The 24688-nt window shown below is 41.0% G+C and overlaps 1 protein-coding gene across 1 annotated transcript; it reads right to left on the bottom strand.

Annotated features, from left to right (window-relative positions):
• Positions 1-4694: 4694 nt before the first annotated feature.
• LOC125904309 (saxitoxin and tetrodotoxin-binding protein 1-like) lies at positions 4695-11057 on the bottom strand. The gene is made up of 6 exons (XM_049601648.1): positions 10868-11057; positions 9859-10004; positions 6398-6477; positions 5272-5394; positions 5024-5143; positions 4695-4902 (listed from the first exon to the last, which is right to left on the bottom strand). Exons 1-6 carry the CDS (start codon positions 10982-10984, stop codon positions 4766-4768), a joined length of 723 nt encoding a protein of 240 aa, XP_049457605.1. The 5' UTR covers positions 10985-11057; the 3' UTR covers positions 4695-4765.
• Positions 11058-24688: the final 13631 nt, after the last annotated feature.

Raw genomic sequence — 24688 nt, 5'->3', positions numbered from 1 at the left:
CTCACTCCCCTTAATTTGGCATGGCACGTGGTGGTTTGGTTTGTAGTGGTTTTCTTTGGTTTAAGTTGTGTACCTCCCTTTGGTTTTGATTTAGTCTGTCCGCTAAATTAAGCTTAAGCCCTGTTCCTAGTTTGTTTATTTGTTTCATACCGCAAATTACATTAGTTTATTTTTTTGGCACTCAGGCTGTATTTTTGGCATCTTTGTGTTCTTTTAAACATAATAAACCTCTTTTAATCAATAAATCTTTGTTTTTTCCACATTAAAAGAAAAACACATTTTACCGCGATAATAAAATCCCAACTTTAACCTCAGCTTCTTCACCAAGCACTTCACATGTGACTTAAAAGTGAGGGAGTCATCGATCAAAATGCCCAGGTATTTATATGAATTTACAACCTCTATGATGTTACCATCAAGAGTGACCACTGAAGGAATGTTTAGTGGCCCATATCTGGCATTGGTGAACAGCATGAGTTTCGACTTGTCTGTGTTGAGAACAAGTTTCAACTCAAGTAAGGTATGTTGAACAACATTAATTGATGCACAACAATAAATTACTGTGTCATCAGCACCTGGGGGCTATTCCAATAAGCAGGCTAAAGGCAAATCCAGGCTTAAATGGCCAAGTCTGGTTAATGTGCCAGAGTTCTGTTCCATTAAAGTGGCTAAAGCCCAGCATACACTGTACGATTTTTAAATCTTGTTGTTAATACCAGCTCACACTGTACGAGTGAATCGTCTGCGATGTGCAGCCAAAGCTCATGATTTATGTACTCACACTGTGCGTTCCGATCATCAAGCACGATCAGAGAGCTCACACTGTACGGGTGAAAACGGCTCCTCAGCCCCTGCTGACTGTCCTGCCCGTTGACAGCTGTTAATAAAGATATATTTGAAAGCTCCGATTTGTTCCGGAAGTGCCGTTGTCAACAAAGCAGGACAAGCGGTTTGCTTTGCTATACTATATGCCAAAACGTCCAAAAAGAAAGGCGTCGGCGCATATGGACTTGCAGATGGCTTGAGAGACGTGGACAGTATGGTTTGTCCATTTTATGAGAGTTGGAGGTAAGCCGGCTACAGCCGGGTGCACCCTCTGTGTGTGTGTGTTGTACCTCATCTAGCATGCTAGCTTGTATGTTTGTTGCCCTTGCTTGAAAATGAGAGTAGAAAAAACTTGCCAGGCAGCTGAAGAATATTGGCTATCTCCTGCCAGTGTTTCTCTCGTTGATAGCGGTCGTGGTAGGTGGAAGAAGAAACGTCGAACAGGCACTCATACTGTTGCCACAGCTCATGCCGATGCGTCGCCATGGTGATCTATGTCTTTGCGCAGGCGCAGCGAGGGATAAATACACAGATGCTGGCGAATCGGCTTGTGGCTCTGCTTCAACTGTGCGAACGTCGGCCGGCCGACCAAAATTTCTGACAGGTCGGAAATTCATCCGACCGTCCGACCATGGTTCTGGAACAGATGATCGAACAGTAAGAGGCTTTGCTATAAAATAAGCTGCTAATTTCAGAAAGTATGGATTCATAGAATCAGGTCCTGGGGATTTTCTGTGATCTAAAGCTTTTAGAGCTTTATGAACTTCCTCCACAGAGAAAGCTATGAATTTAAAAGTCTGACCAGTATACCCTTGGGCATCAGTACTGGGCTTCACAGGTGGAGATCAATTAAGCAATATCACACAAGAGGGATTGATGTTGTACTGTGATATCGTCACGGCTGTGATTCGGTCGTAGGAAGACAATCACAGCCGTGACGATATCACAGTACAACATCACGAGCTCGAGTGTGATATTGCTTTTATACAACAGTTCAACAGTTAAATAAGCAAGGCTGATTAAGAAATGTTGAAAAATGAGGACAAAATAGATAATTTAAGCATTTTATTTGTCTTCCACCAACAAAAATACTTCCCTCAGGACTCCGCTGTCACCGTTGCTATGTAACGCAGACATGGTGCGCCAGGCACTTACTCTTTATACACATTTATCTGCACATTTCCATTAATTGTGCAGCCGGTGAAATAAGTCTCTGGTGACTGCATGGTGGACTGTCGCTTCACAGGCACAGCCGACTCTGCCTTCTGATCTGACAGTATGTTGCTTTTCTCCAAGTCAGCCACATTACGCTCATGAATAATAGCCAGCTCAGAGAAAAACCAAGGGTTGTCCCTCCCCTTTACTCTATATTTCCTAAAAGGGGCGTGTCTGTTTTTTTTATGTGCATAAAACTGTCATTAAAGAATGCCCAGGCTGTCTCCACGTCGGGGATCAGCTCTATTCTACTCCAATTAAAATGAAATATATCGTGAAAAAGTCCCTGTTCATTAAAATGCTTGCAGTTCCTCTAACAAATGACACAGGCTTAGTTTTAGGGATCCTGGTGTCCCTGACAACAGAAACCACACTATGATCACTTAGGTCATTGCAAAAAAAAAACCCAAAGGCTGAAAATTTATGAGGAACATTGGTCAGGATCCAGTCATTTAAAGTGGCCTTCTCAGGGCGTTTAAGATTTGGACGAGTTGGTGAATTTATCAATTGGGTAAGATTGAGAGAATTACAGAAAGATTTAAAATGATCAGATACTGGTTTAAGCCAATCCCAGTTCAGATCACCAGCCAAAATAATCTCGCTGTAATTCAATTTGGATATTAGGTGCATTAAAGACTGTAGCACATCGTTTACAGCAGACGGAGGTCTGTAACACCCAACTGCGGTGATACCGAGGCCTTTTGCTATTTCCATGTTCACTGCCAGAAATTCCAGTTGCTTGCAGATTGATTCAGACAGTATTACCCTTCCGTAAACTTTGTTTTCACATAAATAGTGACAGTGCCACCTTTCTTAGGCCTGTCAGCATGATAAACATTGCACCCATAAAAAAAATATATATATATATATATATATATTTATCAGTATCAGATTTTCTCAGCCAAGTTTCGGATAGTACAACAATGTCTGCATCAGTTGATTTAACCCATATTCTAAGCATATCCATTTTGGGTACCAAACTGCGCACATTCAGATGAGTAATTTTTAAACCAGACAGATTTAAGATCAGATGGGGTCTGAGTACATTGCAACTCGGGGCCAGGGTTAAGTTTCACATCACCAGATACAGGCAACAATAAAACAACCAGCCATCTCTGTTTACCAACTTTACTTGACACATCCTTTTCAACTATCAGGTCCGAACAAGTTCTCATTGGACCGAAAAAAGTTATTTAAAACCAGGAGGATTTGAAGGCGGGCCAAGAGTCGAGTGAGTCCAATGTTAAGTTCACATCCTGTGCCAACTGCTTCCTGCTGTTTTTCTCTTGACATACTCAATGCCCTTTCCATAGAGCTTTTAAATTTCAGGCACTTTCTAAATACTGACAACATAGAGCGTTGACACATAGTCAGGGAGCTTGCTTTCTATACTGCCACCATATTGGCCATACGCCGGAAGTCCCATTTCATCTTATTTTTCAACAAATGTCACCAAAAATATTTGACACTATTCCCGAAATCAGCAGAATGATGTGAGATTTTTTTTCAGAATTTTATCACCAACATTTTGTTATTGATATCTCATTTCGTTTTGAAGATATGGACTAATGAACTTCAGATGGGGCGTCACTCAGCACATAACTCCACAACGTTTTGGCCAACTATCACAAACCCTGCAAGCAATGTCTTAAAAGGGACCAGGAACATATCCTGAAATTTTTCATTTAAACTGGCCACTAGGGGCACCACAAATGCAAAACAGTGGGCATGGGATAACACAAATCAGACTATAAATCAGAAATTGATCATTACAAAATTTGTAGGGTATGTTTAATAATAATGGTGAATCACATCTGTTAAATTATTTTAAAATCAGCCAATAAGTGGTGCCACAAGTTCCAAACAAATGGTCTTTCTCAAAATTTGTCCATCAATAAATGAGGGTTTGTTCCAACATCACCAAACTCTGTGGACTTTTTTAACTAATCCATTAAAGCATGTCCCCAAAATGTTTCTGCAGTTGACCAATAGAAAGCGACAGTGTTTCCAGAGAAGAGCGTGGCCTGGTAAAGATTTGGACATCAATGAATGAGCATCTGTTTGACTGATTGATATGATTGTCATGAAACCTGTTGGTAATGCAAGAGTCTTAAATTTTAAATTGTCAAATGTCTTGACTATATAAATAAAGTTATCATTATTATTATTTTTGGTGAAGATTCTCAGTCATCCAGGTCATGGTACCACTTATCACTCACCTACAATGCAGTCTTGGGATCCCTAACTACTCTGGAGGGGTTCGCACCCACACAGGTTTTAAAGCCTGCAACTCCGTACCAGTCATTTAGAACAGAAGAAGCTTCTTGGATGAGAGGCGAAACGTCTTCAAGAAATACAAGTAAGTCTAGTTGCCTATGATATAGCACTTACCATTATTATTATTAGTAGTAGTAGTAGTAGTAGTAGTAGTAGTAGTATTTATCTATCTTTATTTTTTTCAATTATTATTATTATAACCTGTTGTCCAGTAATTCCTGATAATGGACACCTTGTCTGGCATTTTGCCTTACGTTTTAGAGTGGACCTTTTAGGTGGACATATGAAGTGGCGGAATCTGAAAGTGATTCAGTCCAAAACAACAAACAATAATGTGATGTGAAGCCACCTGAAAAAAGCAAAACCACACATCCAGGTTTTAGTATTTAATTTTATTTTAACAGTTGAGGACATTTCTGATATATGTTGACACTCTGATGTTTGTCATTCAGGACTCTGCAGCCTTCTGAGTTGGATCAACCTTCTCGTGCTGTTCAGTCTTCTCATGCTGGTCAACCTTGTCATGATGGTCATCCTTGTCATGGTGTTCAACCTCATCTGGAGATGATTTCTTATGACAAAAATCTGTGGAGACGAGAAGATAAATAATTTAATTGTATCAGTTATGTCATTTACTTATTTGCAGTTTTTACTTGAACTATCGACTGTGGGAGTAAAAACATGCAGACCGCACACAGAAACGGACCTGCAGCCCCATCGTAGTGGAATGCTTTGTCATGAGGGAATCCCAGACACTCTGCCAATTTGGTGTGATTGCTGTGAGCTGCTTTCAACAACTCAGCATCGCGATGTTCCCCGTCCTTCTCTGAAACACACACACACGCACACAAAACATACACTTGAAGAATGTGTTTTTGTGTAAAGACAAGGATATGAATGTGTGTGTGTGTGTGTGTGTGTGTGTGTGTGTGTGTGTGTGTGTGGTGAGTTTACTGTAGATCATCAGGAAGTGGTCTTCACCGCTCCAGACAAGCACCAGACAGTCAGGGCAGCTCTCATAGAAATCCAAATGACCTAACTCATTGTCCGGACTAATAGTTCCATTTATCTCCATTGCTAACACAAACACACACACAAATACACAAACAACATACGTCATCAGTAAAACAAGAACAGCAACATCAAGAGCAACAACCACAGTTGAATGATCATAGTATCAAGAAGTATTATCAAAATGAACATTTCAGCATTAATCATAATAATAACAAACGTGCATGATAATACATCAAGAGAATCTGCTGCTACCACCACCACCACTATATCAACAGGTCTGCACTGTAATATAACTGTACTGTTCTATACTATACTGTACTGTGTTGTCTTATGCTGTGCCATACTATACTACACTGTGCTATATTATACTATGCTATACAATGCTATACTATACTATACTATACTATACTATACTGTACTGTACTGTACTGTACTGTGCTATACTGTGCTATACAGTGCTTTGCTATACTATACTATACTGTACTGTACTGTACTGTACTGTACTGTGCTATACTGTGCTATACTGTGCTATACAGTGCTTTGCTATACTATACTATACTATACTATACTATACTATACTAGGCTGTGCTGTGCCGTGTTGTGCCAGACTATACTCTACTATATTATACTATGCCATACTGTACTATATAATACTATACTATACTGTACCGTACAGTGCTATACTATACTATACTATACTAAACTATTATTACAGTTATTATGTTTTTGCTATCATAACTCAAATTTTTGTGTTTATTTCCGTCCTTTGGTTTGGGTTTTTAGATGGTGGAGCAATTTGGATCCACTGTATTTGTGTGTTAATTGCTATGTAGATAAAGTTGTCATGCCATGACCTTGACTTAAACTATACTATACTATATTATACTGTACTATATAAATTGTTTGCTCTTGAAATTTCATTTTCTAAATCATTGCGGTAAGGACAGTTCTGCATTGTGACTTCAGAGTAGTGTTTTAGTGCATTATGTCAGTGACGGTCCTTGGAAGTATAGAAAAATGTGTGTGTGTGTGTGTGTGTGTGTGTGTGTGTATTAATGCAACTCACTGCCTCCGATGATTTGCAGTGTGTGGTTGTGAGACTCGTCCGTTGTCATGTTGATGAAGTAGTTAATACAGGACGCATTACTGAGAAGACAACAACAAAAACAGACAACCCAACATGAAGACTGTGACTCTTACATCTTGTTCTGTGTAAGGACTCCTGTGTGCCATCTGTCTTAGGTAAACTGTAACATTAACTAGCTCAGTGATATTAAGTAAGCTAACAGTAGAGAAACGTTGTTGAGTTTTTCAAATGCATGTTTTTGGTGCAATGAGCACCCTGAGCCAAATTTAGATTAATTTCCATTAATTTGAGAGAAAGCAGACATCGAAAGTGAGCCAGTATTTCCATCACTCTGCAACTCACACCAAAACAATCTAGACTGATAAACAGCAATACTGGTAAGAAGAGAAATATATTTTTATGATTTTGGGAACTCAAATTACATATTTTGTCCCTGTCCCTTTACCCTTCAAGAAACCTTGAAAATTGATAAGTCTAGATGATTATTGATCCTAATAATGCTAAGGGTTGTATGGGATCATATTTCAGAGGCAGGGGCTATGTTGTTGCCATTGGTGATGATAAATCTGAACAAATCACCATGACTTGTGGAGTCCCCTAGGGTTCAGTTCTTGGGCCACTATCATTTGAGGTGTATTTGCTCTCTCTTGCTCAGGGATTGTCAAAGTCTGACATTATGGGCCCCCCCCTCACACAAATTTGAGACGACTGCATCCCCAAACCCTGCATCCATTGCTGAAATTTTTGTTTGTGTTTGTTTCATCTTAATGAAAATAGGGTTTTATCACAGGTAAAACCTGCATATGAATGGATAAAGGAGAGTAGCAGTTTACAGGGATAAAAAACATGTTAATGTGGATTTTTTTTGTATGTCACACCTAATATTATTCTTTGCCTTATTTTTATAGACCCTTTTACTCTTAGTAAACAGTATGATGTTTTTTGGTGGGTGGGGCTTAGCTGGAGGGAAAACAATTCTCGACAGACATTAGCTAGCACTAGCTAGCAAGTTCTGTTGGATTGTTTTAGATAACAGAGGAAGATGATATTAGTAGTGTTTTTGGAAATATTCATTCCCAGTCCCGGAGCACACTCTGGCACAAAGTGGACAGTTTGTAAACTCAGAGCACTGTCAGAATGTTTCTGATATACTTTATAAATACTTTACTTTAGAAATTCAATTTTTTCACTCTTGCTGTCAATTACTCACAGGTCCGAACACACACATGCACAAACAGGACCTATACATGCACTAAGTGGAGAGTGAGGGAGCTGCCTTGGTCAGGCGCCGCGAGCAGTTGGGGGGGGGTCGGTGCCTTGCTCAAGGGCACCTTGGCAGTGCCCAGGAGGTGAACTGACATCTCCAGCTACCAGTCCACGCTCCATATTTGGTCCGGACAGGGACTTGAACAGGCGACCCTCCAGTTCCCAACCCAAGTCCATATGGACTAGAGGTTGACATTTTTTCGGGAGTCCCACGGGTCACGTGATTCCCGTGGGATTCCCATGAGATGGGAATCAGTTTCACTATTTGTCACGTGATTGGGAGGGGATGGGAAAAAAAGTCAACGGGAGCGGGCGGGACTGTGAATCATAATTAGGCCTGTCGCGATATGCGATAAGTCGGTTAATTGCATGGTAAATCAAAAGGGATTAATTACCATATTCATGCATGTTTGTTTTCCTCATCTCTCTCCACTAAAGAGACTGGACGACAAGAGTGTTCACTGCCATGCATCGTCTGTCAGCCAGGTGAGTTGGTTTATTAGCGTAATGAACGGAGGGAAAGCTCTTGTCGAGTGTCTTTGTCTCTGTGGGAGAGGCGGGGCTATGGGCTACACACACACGCACACACACACAGCGTTATCTTCGTGAGGGGGAGACGAGGCGGAGATAAAAACGAGTTAAGTGTAAGAGAAAGACAGGGAACTTGTTCCTAAACCAAATGCCATGGCCCTGTGTGGGAGTATTTTGGATTTAAACCAAATGACAGAGGGGAGCCCAGTAATTTGGACGAGCCGGTGTGCCGGGTTTGTTCTAAAACCATCTCAACAAAAAGAGTGAATACGATCAACTTAACTGCACACCTGAGAGTGAGAGACTGACAGCTATTTTTTCTGTATTTATAAGGTCTTTATTTATTTTGTTATTTCGGATATTTAAATGTTCTTTTTTGCATTCCTAAATATTCTTGTTAAATAAATGTTTATTTCTCTTTAAAAGGGTGTATTTGCATCATTATGCCTTTATTATCATTATATAAGTAAAAAATGGTCTAAAAACGGCAAAATTACACAATAACAAAAATGATCTTAAAAGCACAATATTACCCAATATTAATCGCTTATTGCAATGATTTCTGATGCAATTAATTGCACAGCAAAATTTGTTATTGTGACAGGCCTAATCATAATAACAATAGTCAAGTTTATGAAACTAGCTCCACCTCCAGTAACTACAACAGTAACATGCTGCTCTAATACTGATGCTTCAGTATTAATAATCTAATGATGTCATATGTAATATTATCAGTCAGAGGAACCAAACACTACTTTTACTGCAATACTTTAACTACATTTTTCTCTCTCAGAACTGGTTTCTCTCAATACTTCCCCAATTTCTGATGAGGTGGACATGACAAACCTTAATACACATAACATTTTTCATTCCTGGAAATACTTTTTTTTACTTGATATGAAGTGTACATGAGAGCATTTTTGATGATGGCCTCTGTCAGGTCCTTTCGTCATATCACATTTAACCATAGTTGTCTTTGTTTTTGTTGACGGACAGTGGCGGCTGGAATGTGATGAAATTTAAGTGTTGAGCCATGACTCCTTCTATTCTGGCTCCCAATAACACAAAAACACAACATTTTTAATGTAGCCTACAGCCCTGTGGTAGAGATACAGGTTTTGCCTCCAGCTAACAAACTGATGTCATTGTGACATCTGCCAGAAAAGGGTCTATTTAGAAGATAATCATGCGCTACCATTTGTGATTTCCCATAATGTTTTGGGGAATGTATATAGAAATGTATACAGAAATATATTGTTGCCATGGTTTAAATGAGTGACGCTGTGGGCTACAACTTGCGACTTTGTGTTTGCGTTTGCAAGTAGTCTCCACTAAAAGTAATTAGCTATCAGCAGTTCCTGTCTGTAGTGGATGCACAGACAACTATCACTGGACTACTTTGATACTGGAGAAAACTTAAAGACATAATGATTGAGGGTCTTTTTTGTCCCCTTTGATTTCTAAGTGGCTTTATGGACGTTTACTCTGGAGTGTGGGATATGCTCATTTGCTTTTTGGCAGAGTTTGATGTTCAGGTTGATACCACTCTCATGTCTATATGCTAGATATGAATCCATCCCCAACGGTGGACTGATGTAACATACCTAAACCACTGTTAAACAGTCCATAATGTGAGCACTCACTGGAACATGTTCCTCTCAGTGAAGGTGATGGTGTGGTTGTCAGGGAGAAGTCGGAGCTCGACGTGGGAGCTGGTGAGGTCAGACCACAGGCCTGGAACTTTCTCATGCTTAGAGACGGACCAGACCAGAACCCAGTCCCCAAAAATCTGTGGGAGGAGGGAGACAGAGTCAGAGTCAGATGTGGTCCTTTGATGCGTAGGTGCTGATTGCCAGCAGCACCACCACTCACTTCACTTTAAGTACATTTTTCTAATAATATTTTTGTGCTTTTGTTTCAGTCACATTTTGAATTCCGGACATTTACTGGAGTATTTTTAGACTGTGGTGTTTCTACTTTTAAGTAAAGGATCTGAGTACTTCTCCTCCACCTCTGCGTATTAATTTGAACATACTTGTTGGCAGACCAGGCTGACAGGACAGACCAAAAGTTAAATGAACTTGTATAAAGTTTGTTGGAGCCATAAAGTACTTTTGTTTTTTGTTGATTTTTTATGTTTATATCACAGGTGACCATATGCATTGTTGTATGTAGTTTTCTGTTTGAACACTGGGTGGAGCATTAGCTCAGAAAAGGCATATAGGTGATGAGCAGCAGGTGTGGAAGGGGGAAGCATACAGTTTTTGACCGTGTCAGTATCAGCGTGGCGGCGTCTCAACAAACAGAGTGATGAATGAAACTTACTTGTGTTGAAAGTTAACTTAATGACGGAAAACTTACCTGTGGATTACCTGTGTTTTACCTGTGCTAAGGTGAGCATAAAGAAAGAGCAAATAAATGGGTCACCGCACTCAAAGACAACTCAGTATTGGACATTGGTTTATTGTTTTTGCCCAGAACACGCCTCCGAAGAAGTTCTCCCCGTTCACCCCTCAGTGACTTATAAATGTATTCGTTTTTATTGGAAAGACTCTACAGAGTTCAATTACTGTAAGTTTAAAAAAAATGAATTATGTGACTGTGAAAAGCTCAGTCCTCACAGGAGTGATGGACGTCAGATCTCAGACTCACCTCGTGCAGGTCTGTTTCTGGCAGCTTTTTGGTCAGACCGTGACAGTCGTGGTGGTGGTCTGCGTAGGTGCTGATCACCGCCAGCAGCAGCAGCGTTGCTTGCTTCACAACACTCATCCTGTTTTGAGACGCAAATCAAATGCACCCTCTGCTCTGTGATGTGTCAGGACAGCACAGTGAGAGGAGCGAACCAGGTTGGTTTATAACTGTCCTCAAGTCCCCACCTGACCTCGAGCCCCGAGGGACCTCAGCCGGTCCAAAGTGTGTGTGTGCTCAGTGTGTTACTGACCCTCTAATTTACCCAGTTTAAGTTCAGTTAGCTGCATTTCTGTATAAAAAGGTTAAAAAAGGACAAGATGCCAGCTAATATGTTTTAGTTTTACATAATTCCACCTTTCAGCTCTGAACCAAAAAAAAGCAAAAGAGAGGACACTACACCTGTTATAGCATTTTTGCATTGGCTTCTTGTCTCTTTAAAAACTGATTTTTAAAATGTAATTATTTATCACTAGCTTTCAGCTCTAGCACAATCGTTCCCAACTGGTGGGTTATGGTCCCAAGTGGGTCTCGGGTCCATTCTGAATGGACTGCAAGTGACTTGCAAATGTTTCAAATTTGTAAAAAGAAAAAACACACAGACTTTATTTTTAAGTTCAGTGACTTTCCAGCAACTTGACAGACACAGGAACTAGTTTGATGACATGGCCAAATGGTAACTGTATTTCTTCTTATTATCATTTGTTTTTTTTATGTTCAGTCTAATATGTCGGCACGCAACACAGGTGGTGTCCTTACATTGTGTCAGCATGATAACATTTCCAAAATAACTTTAAACTCAAAGACCAGCAGAGGGTGGAGGGAACATCATCCGTTTTTGGGACTTTGGTGATAAGTATTACAGAGGATCAGAATGATCACAGGTCATCCTGAGGGGGACAGGAATGTAAGAGAATAAGAATACTTTTTGTCACCGTTAACACTCAGTATTTTAGTGTGGTTCCAGTGTCAGTCTTTGGGTGGGATGGGTGGGGTGATGGTTTTGACGGCCTGGGGGAAGAAGCTGTTAATGAGTCTGGCTGTTCTGGCTTTAAGAGAGCGGTATCTCTTTCCAGAGGGGAGCGGGGAGAATAGGGAATGTCTGGTGTGAGTGGGGTCTGTGCTGATGTTTCTGGCCTTCCTGAGAAGTCAGCCAATGTAAGTGTCTTTGAGGGGGGGCATTGTGGTCCCGATGATCTTCTCTGCGGTCCTCACCACCCGCTGTAGGTCCTTCCTGTCCTCTGCGGTGCAGCTGGTGAACCACCTGTGCAGCAGTAGGTCAGGATGGACTCGATGGAGGCCCTGTAAAGTTAACCAGCCGTGGGCGGGGGAGGTGGGTCTGCTTTAACTTCCTGAGGAAATAAAGTTGCTGGTGGGCCTTTCTCACCTGATAGGAGGTTTGGACGGACCAGGTGAGGTTGGCCAAAATGTGGAGACCAAGGAATTTAAAGCTCTCCACCCTCTCAACTTCCTCTCCTTTGATGGAGAGGGTGGGGGGCTCAGTCTTTTGGGATTTTCTTAAATCCACAATAATTTCCTTGGTTTTGGCTGTGTTGAGGTCCAGGTTGTTATGGAGGCACCAGTCTGTCAGGCGTTCGACCTCCTCCCCTGTAGGCTGACTCATCATTGTTCCTAATCAGTCCTACAATGGTGGTGTTGTCAGCGAACTTGACAATGGTGTTTGTGGGGTGGATGGGGGAGCAGTCATGGGTGAAGAGGGAGAAGAGGAGGGGGCTGAGGACACACCCCTGTGGTGTTCTGGTGTTCAGGATGAGTGTGGAGGAAGTGCGGTCTCCCATCCTGACGTGATGAGGTCTGTTCCTGAGGAAGTCCAGTATCCATGCGCATAGTGAACTGCCTAAGCCCAGGTTGCTCAGTTTCAGGACCAGTTTTTGGAGGATGATTATGATGAATGCGGAGCTGAAATCCACAAACAGCATCCTTACATAGGTGTTGCTCTGGTCCAAGTGAGTGAGGGCTGTGTGGAGCACCATCATGACAGCATCCTCGGTCGACCTACTAGTTCGGTATGCAAACTGATGTTGGTCAAGGTCAACAGGGATGGCAGACTTGATGGAGGAGGATGAGTCTCTCAAAACACTTTGCAATGATGGGCGTGAGAGCCACTGGGCGGTAGTCGTTCAGGCAGTTCACTGTGTTCAATGCAAGTATGTCGCTGAATATATCAACCTGTGTGGACCTTGAACTAATGACTAAGGAGAAATCTGGATCCTGTGGATGGACTAGTTGGGAACCACTGGTTTAGTACCTCCACACTTAGTCACCGTCTCTCCCTGTATCCTGCCAGCTCCAGGCAGAGGTCTCCATGGGTCCAATTTCTGAATTGGACCTATTAAAACCTGCCCAAACCCAACAATCATATACAGTTATATAAAAGTATATATAGTTATATATAAAGTTGTAATGCTGTGTAATAAAAACAGAATGCAATCCTTTGCAAATGATTTGTCACCTATATTCAACTGAATACAGAACAAAAGACAGGATATTTAATGTTCACACTACACTCATTCTGAGTTTGATGGCCTGCAGCACATTACAAAAACGATGGGATGATGTCATGTTTACCGCTGTATTAAATCATCTTTTCTTTTAACAACACTCAGTAAGCAGATTGGCTGAGGACCTCACACATGCAGGTATCAAAGAACAGGTAGTGTGTCTCATACTTCTGTACTAAATACTTAATATTTATTAAGTTAGTAAGTTACAATTTATTTCACACTGCACGGTGTGGAATGACAGACACTTCTCACCCTCAACGGTCACCAACAGTCAAAGTTTGTGAACTTCTGAACTGCTGACATGGTGACTAGGGACAACATGGAAACTGAGCTGGCTACAGTGAACACTTCTGCGTTATACAGATATAAGTTAGACATATTTTTTGCACAGGCACCAATACAACTAGAAGCCATCCATGATGTTTGTTGGGTCTGTAATGATTTGGTACTGTGAACAATACTGCAAGTGCTAATGTTACCTTGATATAGATATTAGCATTTGCTAGCTGGCTAACTTCCTCCTAGCTAACATTCAAAAATGACTGGGTCGTTAATGACACATTTTCTGTGGTGTGTGGTATGCACTCCCCCCTGCCCACGTCAGCGCCAAGCTGGTTTAAAGTGTGTGTGCTCAGTGTGTTATTAACTAACTGTACACTAACACTAACTTAAGCAGCCGGATGAAACTTCTTGCATTGTTGTGATATGAGCTGGGCAGCAGGACGGCACCTTTCGAAGCAGTATGATACACCACTGGATGGCATCAGTTTGAAACTCCACTGATAATGATGTAATATAAGCAGTTAGAAAGTTCTGATAGGCCGGGCGGGAGGGGAGGTGGATGGGTGCCCGGTGTTTGCTTCCTGTATGAATGTAGAACCACACCATGATGTGTTTTTCCAAACCTAACCACGTGCTTTTATTGGTGTCCCACCGCTGTTCATCTTGGAATGTCAACAGCAGATGCAGAGGGATTCCTAGTGCGTTATACGTAAACGTAAAAGTCCACTGACAAATATGTGACGCCTTGGGATAGGCATGTGTTGTTTTTTCCAGTATAGGATGAATTTATAACAAGACAGAACAGAAACACATGAAATTCACTCTGTTGTGGTAAATAGTACCATATGCTATGAAAGTATAATATTCGCACTACTTTTTTATGATTAAGCTCAGTTGCACTTGTTTTAACAAAAGTGTTTTACCAAGAAATGCACATTTTCAAAAGCATTCATTACTTTGTTGTTATAGTGGCATTATATTTCAATCAGGAAAGACACGTTTTTAAAGTAAAAATAATATTTATTAACGTGCACATTGGAATGCAAAATGTGATAAAGTCTTTGGCCATTAGACCGTCTATTGATGGTATGATTTAAGGAGGGTGATGAATCCATAGTTGAATAGAGAGGAATTTTGATTTATTTGTAGATATTAGAGTGGATCGTTTTGAAAGACATGGGCTTAAATAAAGACAGTGTAGGTGCTGCGGTTATGGGCTTGTGGGATGGGTAGGTTGTAGCAAGAGTGGGTCCTTGAAAGTGATTCAGATTGCCACCTTAAATATATGCCTGTGTTCAAAGAGGAATGATAAAAATAATGTTACTGATTTACAAGTGGTGCCATTTGCTTTATACAGTATGTCCTCAAAAGGGCAAACCCATCTACGTCATGGTTTACTTTTTTATTTTTATTTTCTAGTCACTAGCTATCTCAAACTAATTATGCTTTTTCTATGTAAGCTGTGAAATCTATAAATAAACTATAAAAACTATTCAATTAAATGAGTAATTTCTTTGTAATATGCATGTGGATGTTGTCCAATGTCAAGTCTCTTTTTGTGTTAAGCATGACAGTGTGCACAGGGTCCCGTCATATCTTCCTTAAGCCATTGTTGAAAGGCATATGAAGTTTTGGGGTTTTAAAAAAATCATGTATCGGAAAAGCTTTGGTTTAAAATATAATTGATATTCTATTATTGATTTCTTACTATCTGATAAGTAGAATTTCTGTATCTCTTAACCTTTCTACAAGACAGTTTTACGGTTATGAGATTTCATCTTGAGTAAATAAATCTGAATGTGAATCTAGAACTTTTCTGTGAATACTGCTGGTTTCATGTTGAGGTCATACGCGGTTAAAATCCAAAAGGACAGATATTCTAACGTCCGCCCACACAGACTCACAGAGTTTGGCATGATTTCCTGATAAACAATGATGAAGACTGAGCCTTAAAATATTGTTCGCTCTTTATTGTTGCTGGTGAATAATGTTTGCTGTTGTTTGTAACGTTACTTTTCTGATAAATTATTTCTAAGAACTGAAATGACACATAAACTAGAGCTTGAATATGTGTGATTAGTCACCTGTTAAATGTGTACGTGATCATTACCCCTGCCAAAAAGTCAATAGGACATTCTGAGCCTTCGTTGTGCCAAATAAAACACTGATTGTGGTAGAAAAGAGTAAACAATAATGGACTTTGTCTCTCTTATTTTTTTTTGTCTTACCTCTATTTTAGGGATGATCATTTGCTAAGCTTTAAAAATACAGTTCCCATTATGCTTTGGGGGATGTAAACAGGGTGTATGATGTTGCCATAGAGTCATTCAGTTCAGCTGCGGGCTACAAGTTGACATGAAGTCAAACGGATGCTGGCTATCAGCAACTCCTGTTTACAGTGCACTCATGTACAGAAAACTTTCACTGGATCACTGCGATACTGAAGAAAACAAATACATGATGATTCTTAGGGAGGTTTTGCAGTGTCTGCGTGAATTTTAAGGATGTGTATTCTGGACGGACACAGAGATAATGATATCCACAGAAAGTGTAAGCTACATTATATTCCAACCAGAATTACGTCCCATGACTGTATGCCTCAGAGCATCAGTCAAATCTCTCTCACAGTTTATAGCCATGTCTGTGAAAACATGGATGCCTCCCACACAGAAGATCTATACAATCTGCAAGATTACCAATTCAGTATCTGACCAAATGTCTCCACTTCTGTTCTTGAGATATGATGGTGAATAATGGACAGCAAAGTGTTTTATGCAGGACATTATGATGTCACAGTGAAATTGACCTTTGACCCTTTGGATATAAAATGTCATCACTTCATTATTTTATCCTGTCAGACATTTGTGTAAAGTTTTGCCTTACATAGCATATGAATTCTTGAATCAAGGCCAAAAACATATTTTGTGAGGTCACACTGACCTTAGACCACAAAATAAGAGACCTGACTCTGGCTTCCAACTGACACCAGCAGAAAAACGTACTTAAGGAAAACTTAAATAGGCTCCAACGTGATTAATTGCCCCTTCACCTGTGTGGAGCAACACACGAACTGGAACAGGTGGTAACAAGATAGAGCAGCGGGAAGAGAGCAACACTGTAAAACACACTGACAGTATATTTGAAGGCTATTCTACTTTAAGACACTCTAACAATATTGTACATGTCTCTTCCCTCACCTTTGTGGTGGTGTCACACTTTGACCACTAAAATCCAATCAGCTCATTGCTGAGTCCAAAAAATTCCCTCAAAGTGTTCTTGAGATATCACATTCATGAGAATAAGGCAGAGAAGGTCACAGTGAGCTTTGACCACCAAAAACTAATCAGTCTAAGGATGCTTTCAGACCTAGAGTTGTCTTGCTTTGGTCTGAATCAGGGACTAATTTGTTACAACATTGCATAATTGCCTAGAGTTGGTTTGTGTCTTCATGGCAGCATTTACAAGTGGACCAGATAAAATGCCTTGTGAAAGCTGCTCTTGATTGGCCAGAATTTCCATGCGGAAAAAATCCAGGAAGCAAACAAAACACTGAAGAAGAGTATACTTGCAAGATAAATGCAACACTTTCTGATGTCAAAATGGAGAGACAGCTATGCAGGTTGATTTTAGTGCTGGTCATCGTCTGCTATATTGCTTGCATTGTTCATTTTAGGCAAACCATACAGTTTGAAAACGAGGTGCGACTCCAACTATAAAACAATATTTTGATGCATTGGATGTGCCGAATTTGCATATTAAGGTAATGCAGGAGGACACATTAATGATCCTCCGGACATGGTCATGTTAAACCCAAATAATGCGTAATGAGACAGCAGTTGGTTCGGATCAAGGTGGGAACAAGTTTTCACCACAAGAGTTCTTTCGGCAGAGTTCGTTTGTAACCGGACTGAGACCTTCTTAAAGAGAGGTGTTTTGGTGCGCACTTGAGTGCAATTGCTGTTGTGCTGTGTTCACATCTGCCCAAACAAACTGCACTTAGGTGGCAAACAAACTTGAATTCGATTGAACTGAATCAATCAGGGAAGGTGTGAAAGCACCCTAAGTGGACATTTGTGCCAAATTTGAAGAAATTCCCTCAAACTGTTCTTGAGATATCATATTCAAGAGAATGAGATGGATGCAAGGTCACAGCGACCTTGACATTTGACCATTGACTACCAAAATATAACAAGTTCATCCTCAAGTCCACGTCATCCCTTGTGCCAAATTTGAAGAAATTCCCTTGAGGTGCTCTTTAGATATTGTGTTCACGAGAATGAGACAGAAGGACGGACAACCTGAAAACATAATGCCTAAAGCCATTGCTATCGCCAGAGCAGAGGCATAAAAATGTGTTTCATGTTTGTTCAGATTTGACTGAGTTACATCTCCAAGTGGGAGTTTGATTTTTGATGCAAATTTAAGCAATCAGTCTCGGGGCCCTATTTTACAGCAAAGCCCAACTCTCATTGCTAGTTCTCATTTTCATAGCCAGTGCTCATGTTACAGCGAGGTGCTTCAAAGTTCAAAGAAAACCTTGGTGTTAGAGCATTTTATTAGATTCAGAATAAAAAACAAGGACCACATGTTTGATGTTTGAGTCACTTTTTTTTTTATCTCTTTACTTCCTCAGTTACAGTTTGAAATATTCATTAAGTTAACCTTGACCTCATGTGATTGACATCTTAATGCCCTCACCTTCAGCACAGAACTCTGTAGAGAGAAAAAGAGATAAAAGAATCAGTTCTGTATGAAATCACAAATCTTGATTTCATTCTTTAATCAGATGGGTTTAAAAGGTAAAGCACCGTTCTTGGGGTCATAGAGGATGTCTGGCTCTCTGGAGAAGCCGAGGCAGCTTGCCTGCTGTTTGAAATGCTCCAGGTCCGAGTCCTGCAGGGTCGACTCTCTGGCTGGAAACAAAACAACAAAAATGGTGTAATGTTTCGGATGTAATATATTTTATTTTCTCTCTCTGACTCATTCCATCCTACCATTTAGGTAAAGAGCGCGGGCGTTGATCTTGTCCCCTGTAACGTTGCTGCTGAAATTCATCATCTGCAGTAACTTGTCAAGGTTTCTGGCGGTGCTGTTGACGCTCATGAGCAGACAGCTGTCACAGCTCGGCAGCAGGTAAAACTCAGAGGTAATGTTGAAGTCTGAGGACAGGAACCAAGTCAGAAAACTTAAATAAAACAACAATAAACAGATACTGTGAAACCCAAGAATGTATTTGTTGTGAATTTCTCCCTCTCCATCCACGGTTGCACTGTGCTCTCCTCCCATGTCTGTAATCTTGGTGTCATCTTTGATCAAACCCTCTCCTTTGACCAACATATCAAACATATCACCAAAACTGCCTTCTTCCACCTCAGGAACATCGCCTGCCTCCATCCATCCCTCTTCTTTTCAGTTGTAGAGACGGACATCCACATATTCATTACTTCCAGACTACACCGCTCCTCTACGGTTTGTTGGCCAAAACACTCAAGAAACTACAATATATCCAGAACTCAGCTGCCCGTCTCACACGCTCGCGAAGCCGTGATCACATTATCCCCGTCCTTCAAAACCTCCACTGGCTCTCCCATTCCCCAGTGTACTCACTTCAAACTCTTCGTCATCACTTTCAAAACTCTCCACAACCTGGCTCCCCCCTACCTGCCTGAGCTCCTCAAACGGCACTCTCCCTACCGTACTCTTAGTATTTTATTTTAAAAAATTGCATCAGCAGTACTGAGTGACAGGTGCCCAAACCTTATCAAAATATGAAAGTTTGTCTATTAGAGTGTGTCCCAAGTGTGACTGGTACTGTAAGATATTAATTTTCCTGAGTCTGATGTGGATTGAAGGCATTTGTCAAGACTAGAGCCTCTAAAAGTCTCAGAATTTTGCAGGTATTTCCTAATGTAGTCTCTTATTTGCAAGTATCTGAACAGTTTATATTTACTCTGTATTTGAGCAAAAGAAGCAAAGGTGCCCTTAATGTGCAAGTCTCCTATAGTGTGGATACCTGCCTTTTTCCAGATTGTAAAAGCATTATCTAGATTAGCTGGTGCAAAGGTTGGGTTTCCAAAAATGGGTAAAGCGTGGGATATGGGTTCCAGATTAAAATGTGATTTGATTTGTTTCCAGATTCGTGACAGAAAAATGCCACCTATGTAGTGAGGTTTACAAGCTTCTCATTCAATTTTAAGCCTGCTTGGTGGAATTGCTCTGTCATCTAGAGAAAATGTCACAATCCTCATATTTGAGGCCCAATAATATGACATAAAATTTGGAAGTGCCAGATCCCCCTCCTTTTTAGATTTGCAGACGTGTTTCTTGCCAATTCTATGTGTATTGTAGTTCCATAAAAAAGGGACCACAATTGAGTCTATGGCCTCTAGTTTCGCAGACTGGACGAGGTGGAGGCGCAGCGCACCTGCGCTCCGCCAACTGAGTGTGGCCAGGCAGATTTTGCAAGTTTGGCACACCGTGCGCGCTGGCGCAGCTATTCCTCTTTCCCATCTCCGTCCCTCCTACCTGCGCAAGTCAGAAAGAGGGAGGAGAGAAGGTGTGGAGTGGGTTTTACACACATCACACCAATCAAATTAGCCCCTCTCCTCGCCCTTAAATGTGCCGCGCGAAGGCGTAATGAGAGTTTACTCAATTCGCCATGGCAGAAGAGAGCACCAGCGTCAGATGGCCAAACTTCTCCCAGGAGGAAACTGATGTTTTGGTCCGGGAGGTCCAAGCTCGCAGTGTCCGAATATACGGAACTGCGAGCAGACCTCCACGGGCTGATGATGCAAAAGTAGCCTGGGAGGAGGTCACCACAATTGTAAATCAATGTTGCCTTTCTCTCGTGCGTGCGCGCTCTCTCTTTCTCTCTCGCAGTCTCACTCTGTTTCTTTTCTTTTGACTTTTCTAAGATGACAGATGCTGAATATATACTCCCTATCTGATGCTGTGGCTGTTTGTGGTTGGCTGAGAGGGATGTGAACTCATTAGTTTGCAGCTGTGTTAATCAAATCAGGTTGGGTTTCCATTACGCGTGCCAAACGTGCCAAATGGTGCCAATCCCCTTTGATCTGACATCAGATGTGATGGGACAGTCGATACAGAGATACATTTATGTGCTGATTGCAGATAGTTGCATTGCATCGTTAATGTGCCTGGCATTCTGGAAACCTGCCTGTGAGGTTTTGGTGACGTGTGCGCACTGTCCGCCAGTTAACCAAACTTCCCCTACACCGGCTGCGCTCTGCCTGCACTGACAGTCGATGTAGTTTCAGCTGGTGAGCTTTTAACGCACCTTTGGCGAAGCCTTTTGGCACGAAACTGTCACTGCGCCAAGCTGGATCTGTCGACACCTTCCCCTGCTGCGCCGCCACACCCATTTCAGCGCATCTTGGTCTGCCAAACTACCAAACCGAGCACCTTGGGTTGCGCTGCTCGAAACTAGCTCTGCGCGGGGTTCGCCACCCTGCGCCGTGGCGGGAAACTAGAGCCCTAAATGTTTGAAGAAGGACTTAGCAAGAAGCACAGGTATATTCTGAAATAAGCACAGTAATTGACGCAGAAATAACATTTTAATGGCATTAATTCTGGAGGAGGAAAGTTTGCTTTGAATACATTTTTGTGGTATTTTGTAATCTGAATTCCTAGATATGTAAATTTCTCTGTAGATATTTTAAAAGGAAGATTTTGTAACCAGGAGACATGTTGTACATGTATAGGCATCAACTCATGTTGACTACACTTTATCCTATATCCAGGAAAGGCTCCAAATGTGTTGATTTTTTCAAGCAGGTTCGGAATTGTAGCTTGTGGCTGAGTGATGTATAAAAAGAACATCATCAGCATAAAATTATATTTTATTTGTAGAATTTTCAGTATTGTAACCATGATTTAAATGATCTGAATGGATACTCTCAGCAAGAGACTCAATATTCTAGGGCAAAGATCAAGAGTGATAGAGGGCATCCCTGTCTCGTTCCTCTGTACGGTTGTTGTAGAGAAGCTTGACTACTGAAATGAATTTTTCTCCAAATTTGAACCTTTTTAAAATTTCAAACAGATAAGGCCATTCGTCTTGGTCAAATGCTTTTTCTGCATCAAGCGACAGAACAGCTAGTTCTTCTCGATGTTGTATAGTTGCCTAAGGTTAAAAAAGGAGTTTCTATTTGGTATAAAACCTGTCTGAATGCACTCATTCATTCATTCATCTTCTAACCGCTTCATCCTCTTGAGGGTCGCGGGGGGGGCTGGAGCCTATCCCAGCTGACATCGGGCGAGAGGCAGGGTACACCCTGGACAGGTCGCCAGACTATCGCAGGGCTGACACATAGAGACAAACAACCATTCACGCTCACATTCACACCTATGGACAATTTAGAGTCACCAATTAACCTAGTCCCCAGTCTGCATGTCTTTGGACTGTGGGAGGAAGCCGGAGTGCTGACACGGGGAGAACATGCAAACTCCACACAGAAGGGCTCCCACGCCCGGGATCGAACCGGCAACCCTCTTGCTGTGAGGCGAGAGTGCTAACCACCACACCACCGTGCCACCCCTGAATGCACTCATTTTCCTAAAAGGGGACTCAGTCTAACTTTAGAAAACAATTTGCCATCTTGGTTTAACAGAGAAATAGGAAGAAAGGAGTCCATTTCTTCTGGGTCCTTACCCTTTTTATATATCATTGTGATAACTGCCTCCGTTAGGGTAGGAGGAAGGGCACCATCAGTGTGAGCTTGAGTAAACATTCTATGTAAGTATGGTTAAAGAATTTCATAATTTTTTTTTTATACAGCTCACCAGGTAGGCATCAGGGCCAGGGGCTTTATTGCTCTTAAGTGAGGTGATGGCTTTTTGGATTTCTTTAATTGAAATTTCAGAGTTCAGCTGAGCTGACTCTGCCTCATCTATTTGTGAGAGGTTGCATTTATCTAGAAAATCTCTCATAGCAGTGTAGTCTGTATTAATTTTGGATGTGTACAGCTTTTTTATAAAATTGGAGAAATCAGTCATTAATATCATTGGGTTTCGTTAAGATTTCATACCTAGTAGTCCGACCACAACATTTCCAACATGAAACAGTCTGTGCATTTCTCCCTCACTGTGCCGGCACGGACTGTGAGGACAATTGCATTTATCTCATCAACGGGAAATCACATCCATCTGCTATATGTGATGTACATGCCCTTATTTGGATAACACATCCATAAAGCCTATTGACAGTGTAATGCGCTCTGGCTGCGGATGTATATTAAGCATTAATCCTTCTTGCAGCACGTCTACAGAAAGTATTTTGTTAGAGACAAACCATCCATCTGTCTGTCATCTCACCTGTAGCTTACTTACGTTTTGCCTAGCCTTGACCAGCGAATTCATCAGCTTGTAACAGTGCGCCAACAACAGAAACTGAGGCTTATGTCACAATGCTACTTTTACAGATCATGGGAGGCACAGGTTCATGGTGCCAAGCTGAAAACCTTACCATGAACATGGTATAACATGAAACCCCAAAAAAACTTAACTCTTTTTGCTTTCAAAATGCAGCAATAAATTGTATAAAAAATGAAAAGGACTCGTATGGTTAGTTTAACTCAACAACTTAAGTGTAATTAAATTAAATCAAACTCAAATTAACACACGTCCAGCTCGGACAATTCACTCAATTAACACATCGGGTCACGCCGATACAGAAAACAAATAGGCCTAACCCCACAAACAATTGCCCTTAATAAAACACAGACCCAATGTCCTTCCCCAGTCAAACCCAATCCAATCCCCAAGAAGACAATTGGAGAATAAGAGAAAGAGATTTACTGTGTATCAGGCATTATACTTGCTGAACAGCATGAATGAGGGAGAGTCTGATGAAGGGGAAGTGTCAGGACTTAGTGACGTATACTGGGTGGATTCTGCTGATGGGTCATCATCGGACAGTGAACGAGAGCCTCCCCGAAAAGCTTTATATATTTTTGGTTGAGCAAAAATCTACTTTGAATTATGGAATTGATTATAATTGTTTCTTGTCAATAAATATTTTGTTTGGACTTTTAAACTTCTGTATGGCTGCATAATTGTTTCTCTGTCTCTCTGCTTATAGTTGTTTTAGACTCATAATTATGTTAGTTATAACATATCAAAAGTCCTACGAAATCCCAGTGGTGGAAAGTATTGAAAAATGCTAAGACAGGTGATGCCACAATCTCTCATGTATGCCTATGTTAAAAATTTGATTTATGCATTTTTTCTTGTCTGATTTCCACATAAAAGGTTCAGTACTGTCCACAGTCATCCAGTAACTGTATTGGATGCAGCACAGTGTACATACATAGTGTATATTACTTTATTATTATTATTATTATTAGTTTTTAGTCTCAATATTATAGGCATTTGTGACGGGATAAAGGGGGTAAACCTTACACAAATTGCAACAGAAAATCTGACATCAAAGAAAAATCACTCAATAGCAAAATTAATTATTTAGTAATGCATATAAATGTGATTATTGATTTTTATTAACAAATTTAAAACAAATGAATTCGAATGTCAATTTTCAAATTCAAATGTCAAATTCAACAGTTTACAGCTCTCTCAGCTGTGGACCCTCCATGCCTCTCTGGAGGCTGAAGTCTGAGGTCCATGTGCCAAGAGCCACCCTCATCGAGGAGTGAAGACCGTAACCCTGGTTAACTTTCTGTGGAGGCTGGCTGGGTCAAACTCTGTTTTGACTGTTCCTTCTTATCTCACCCCCTCATTTTCTCTTTCCTCCCTCTTTCCTTCCTCCCCCTTCCTGCCATTACGTACAAATAAACTACATCTAACCAGTAGCGTGGGAAAGTGGAGTACCCAAAGTGGGGTGCTGCCGGGTCTGCAGCCCCACCTGATGGTCGCTGCAGGCTGTAGTATCTTACACTCAGCAGTAACTGTAAACTTAAAAATCTTAAATAAAAAAATGATATATATATATATATATATATAT

This window comes from Epinephelus fuscoguttatus, linkage group LG17, assembly GCF_011397635.1.
Source record: "Epinephelus fuscoguttatus linkage group LG17, E.fuscoguttatus.final_Chr_v1".
Classification (NCBI taxonomy): Eukaryota; Metazoa; Chordata; class Actinopteri; order Perciformes; family Serranidae; genus Epinephelus; species Epinephelus fuscoguttatus.
This window is presented reverse-complemented; position numbering and strand designations above follow the sequence as displayed.

What these genes read in the sequence shown, in the direction of transcription:
- LOC125904309 (XM_049601648.1), bottom strand. Translation starts at nt 10,984, where the DNA reads ATGAGTGTTGTGAAGCAAGCAACGCTGCTGCTGCTGGCGGTGATCAGC. An exon ending in ACTGCAAATCATCGGAGGCA is followed by an intron (nt 5,395 to 6,397) that starts GTGAGTTGCATT and finishes TGTTTGTGTTAG; the next exon opens with CAATGGAGATAAATGGAACT. An exon ending in CCACTACGATGGGGCTGCAG is followed by an intron (nt 4,903 to 5,023) that starts GTCCGTTTCTGT and finishes TCGTCTCCACAG; the next exon opens with ATTTTTGTCATAAGAAATCA.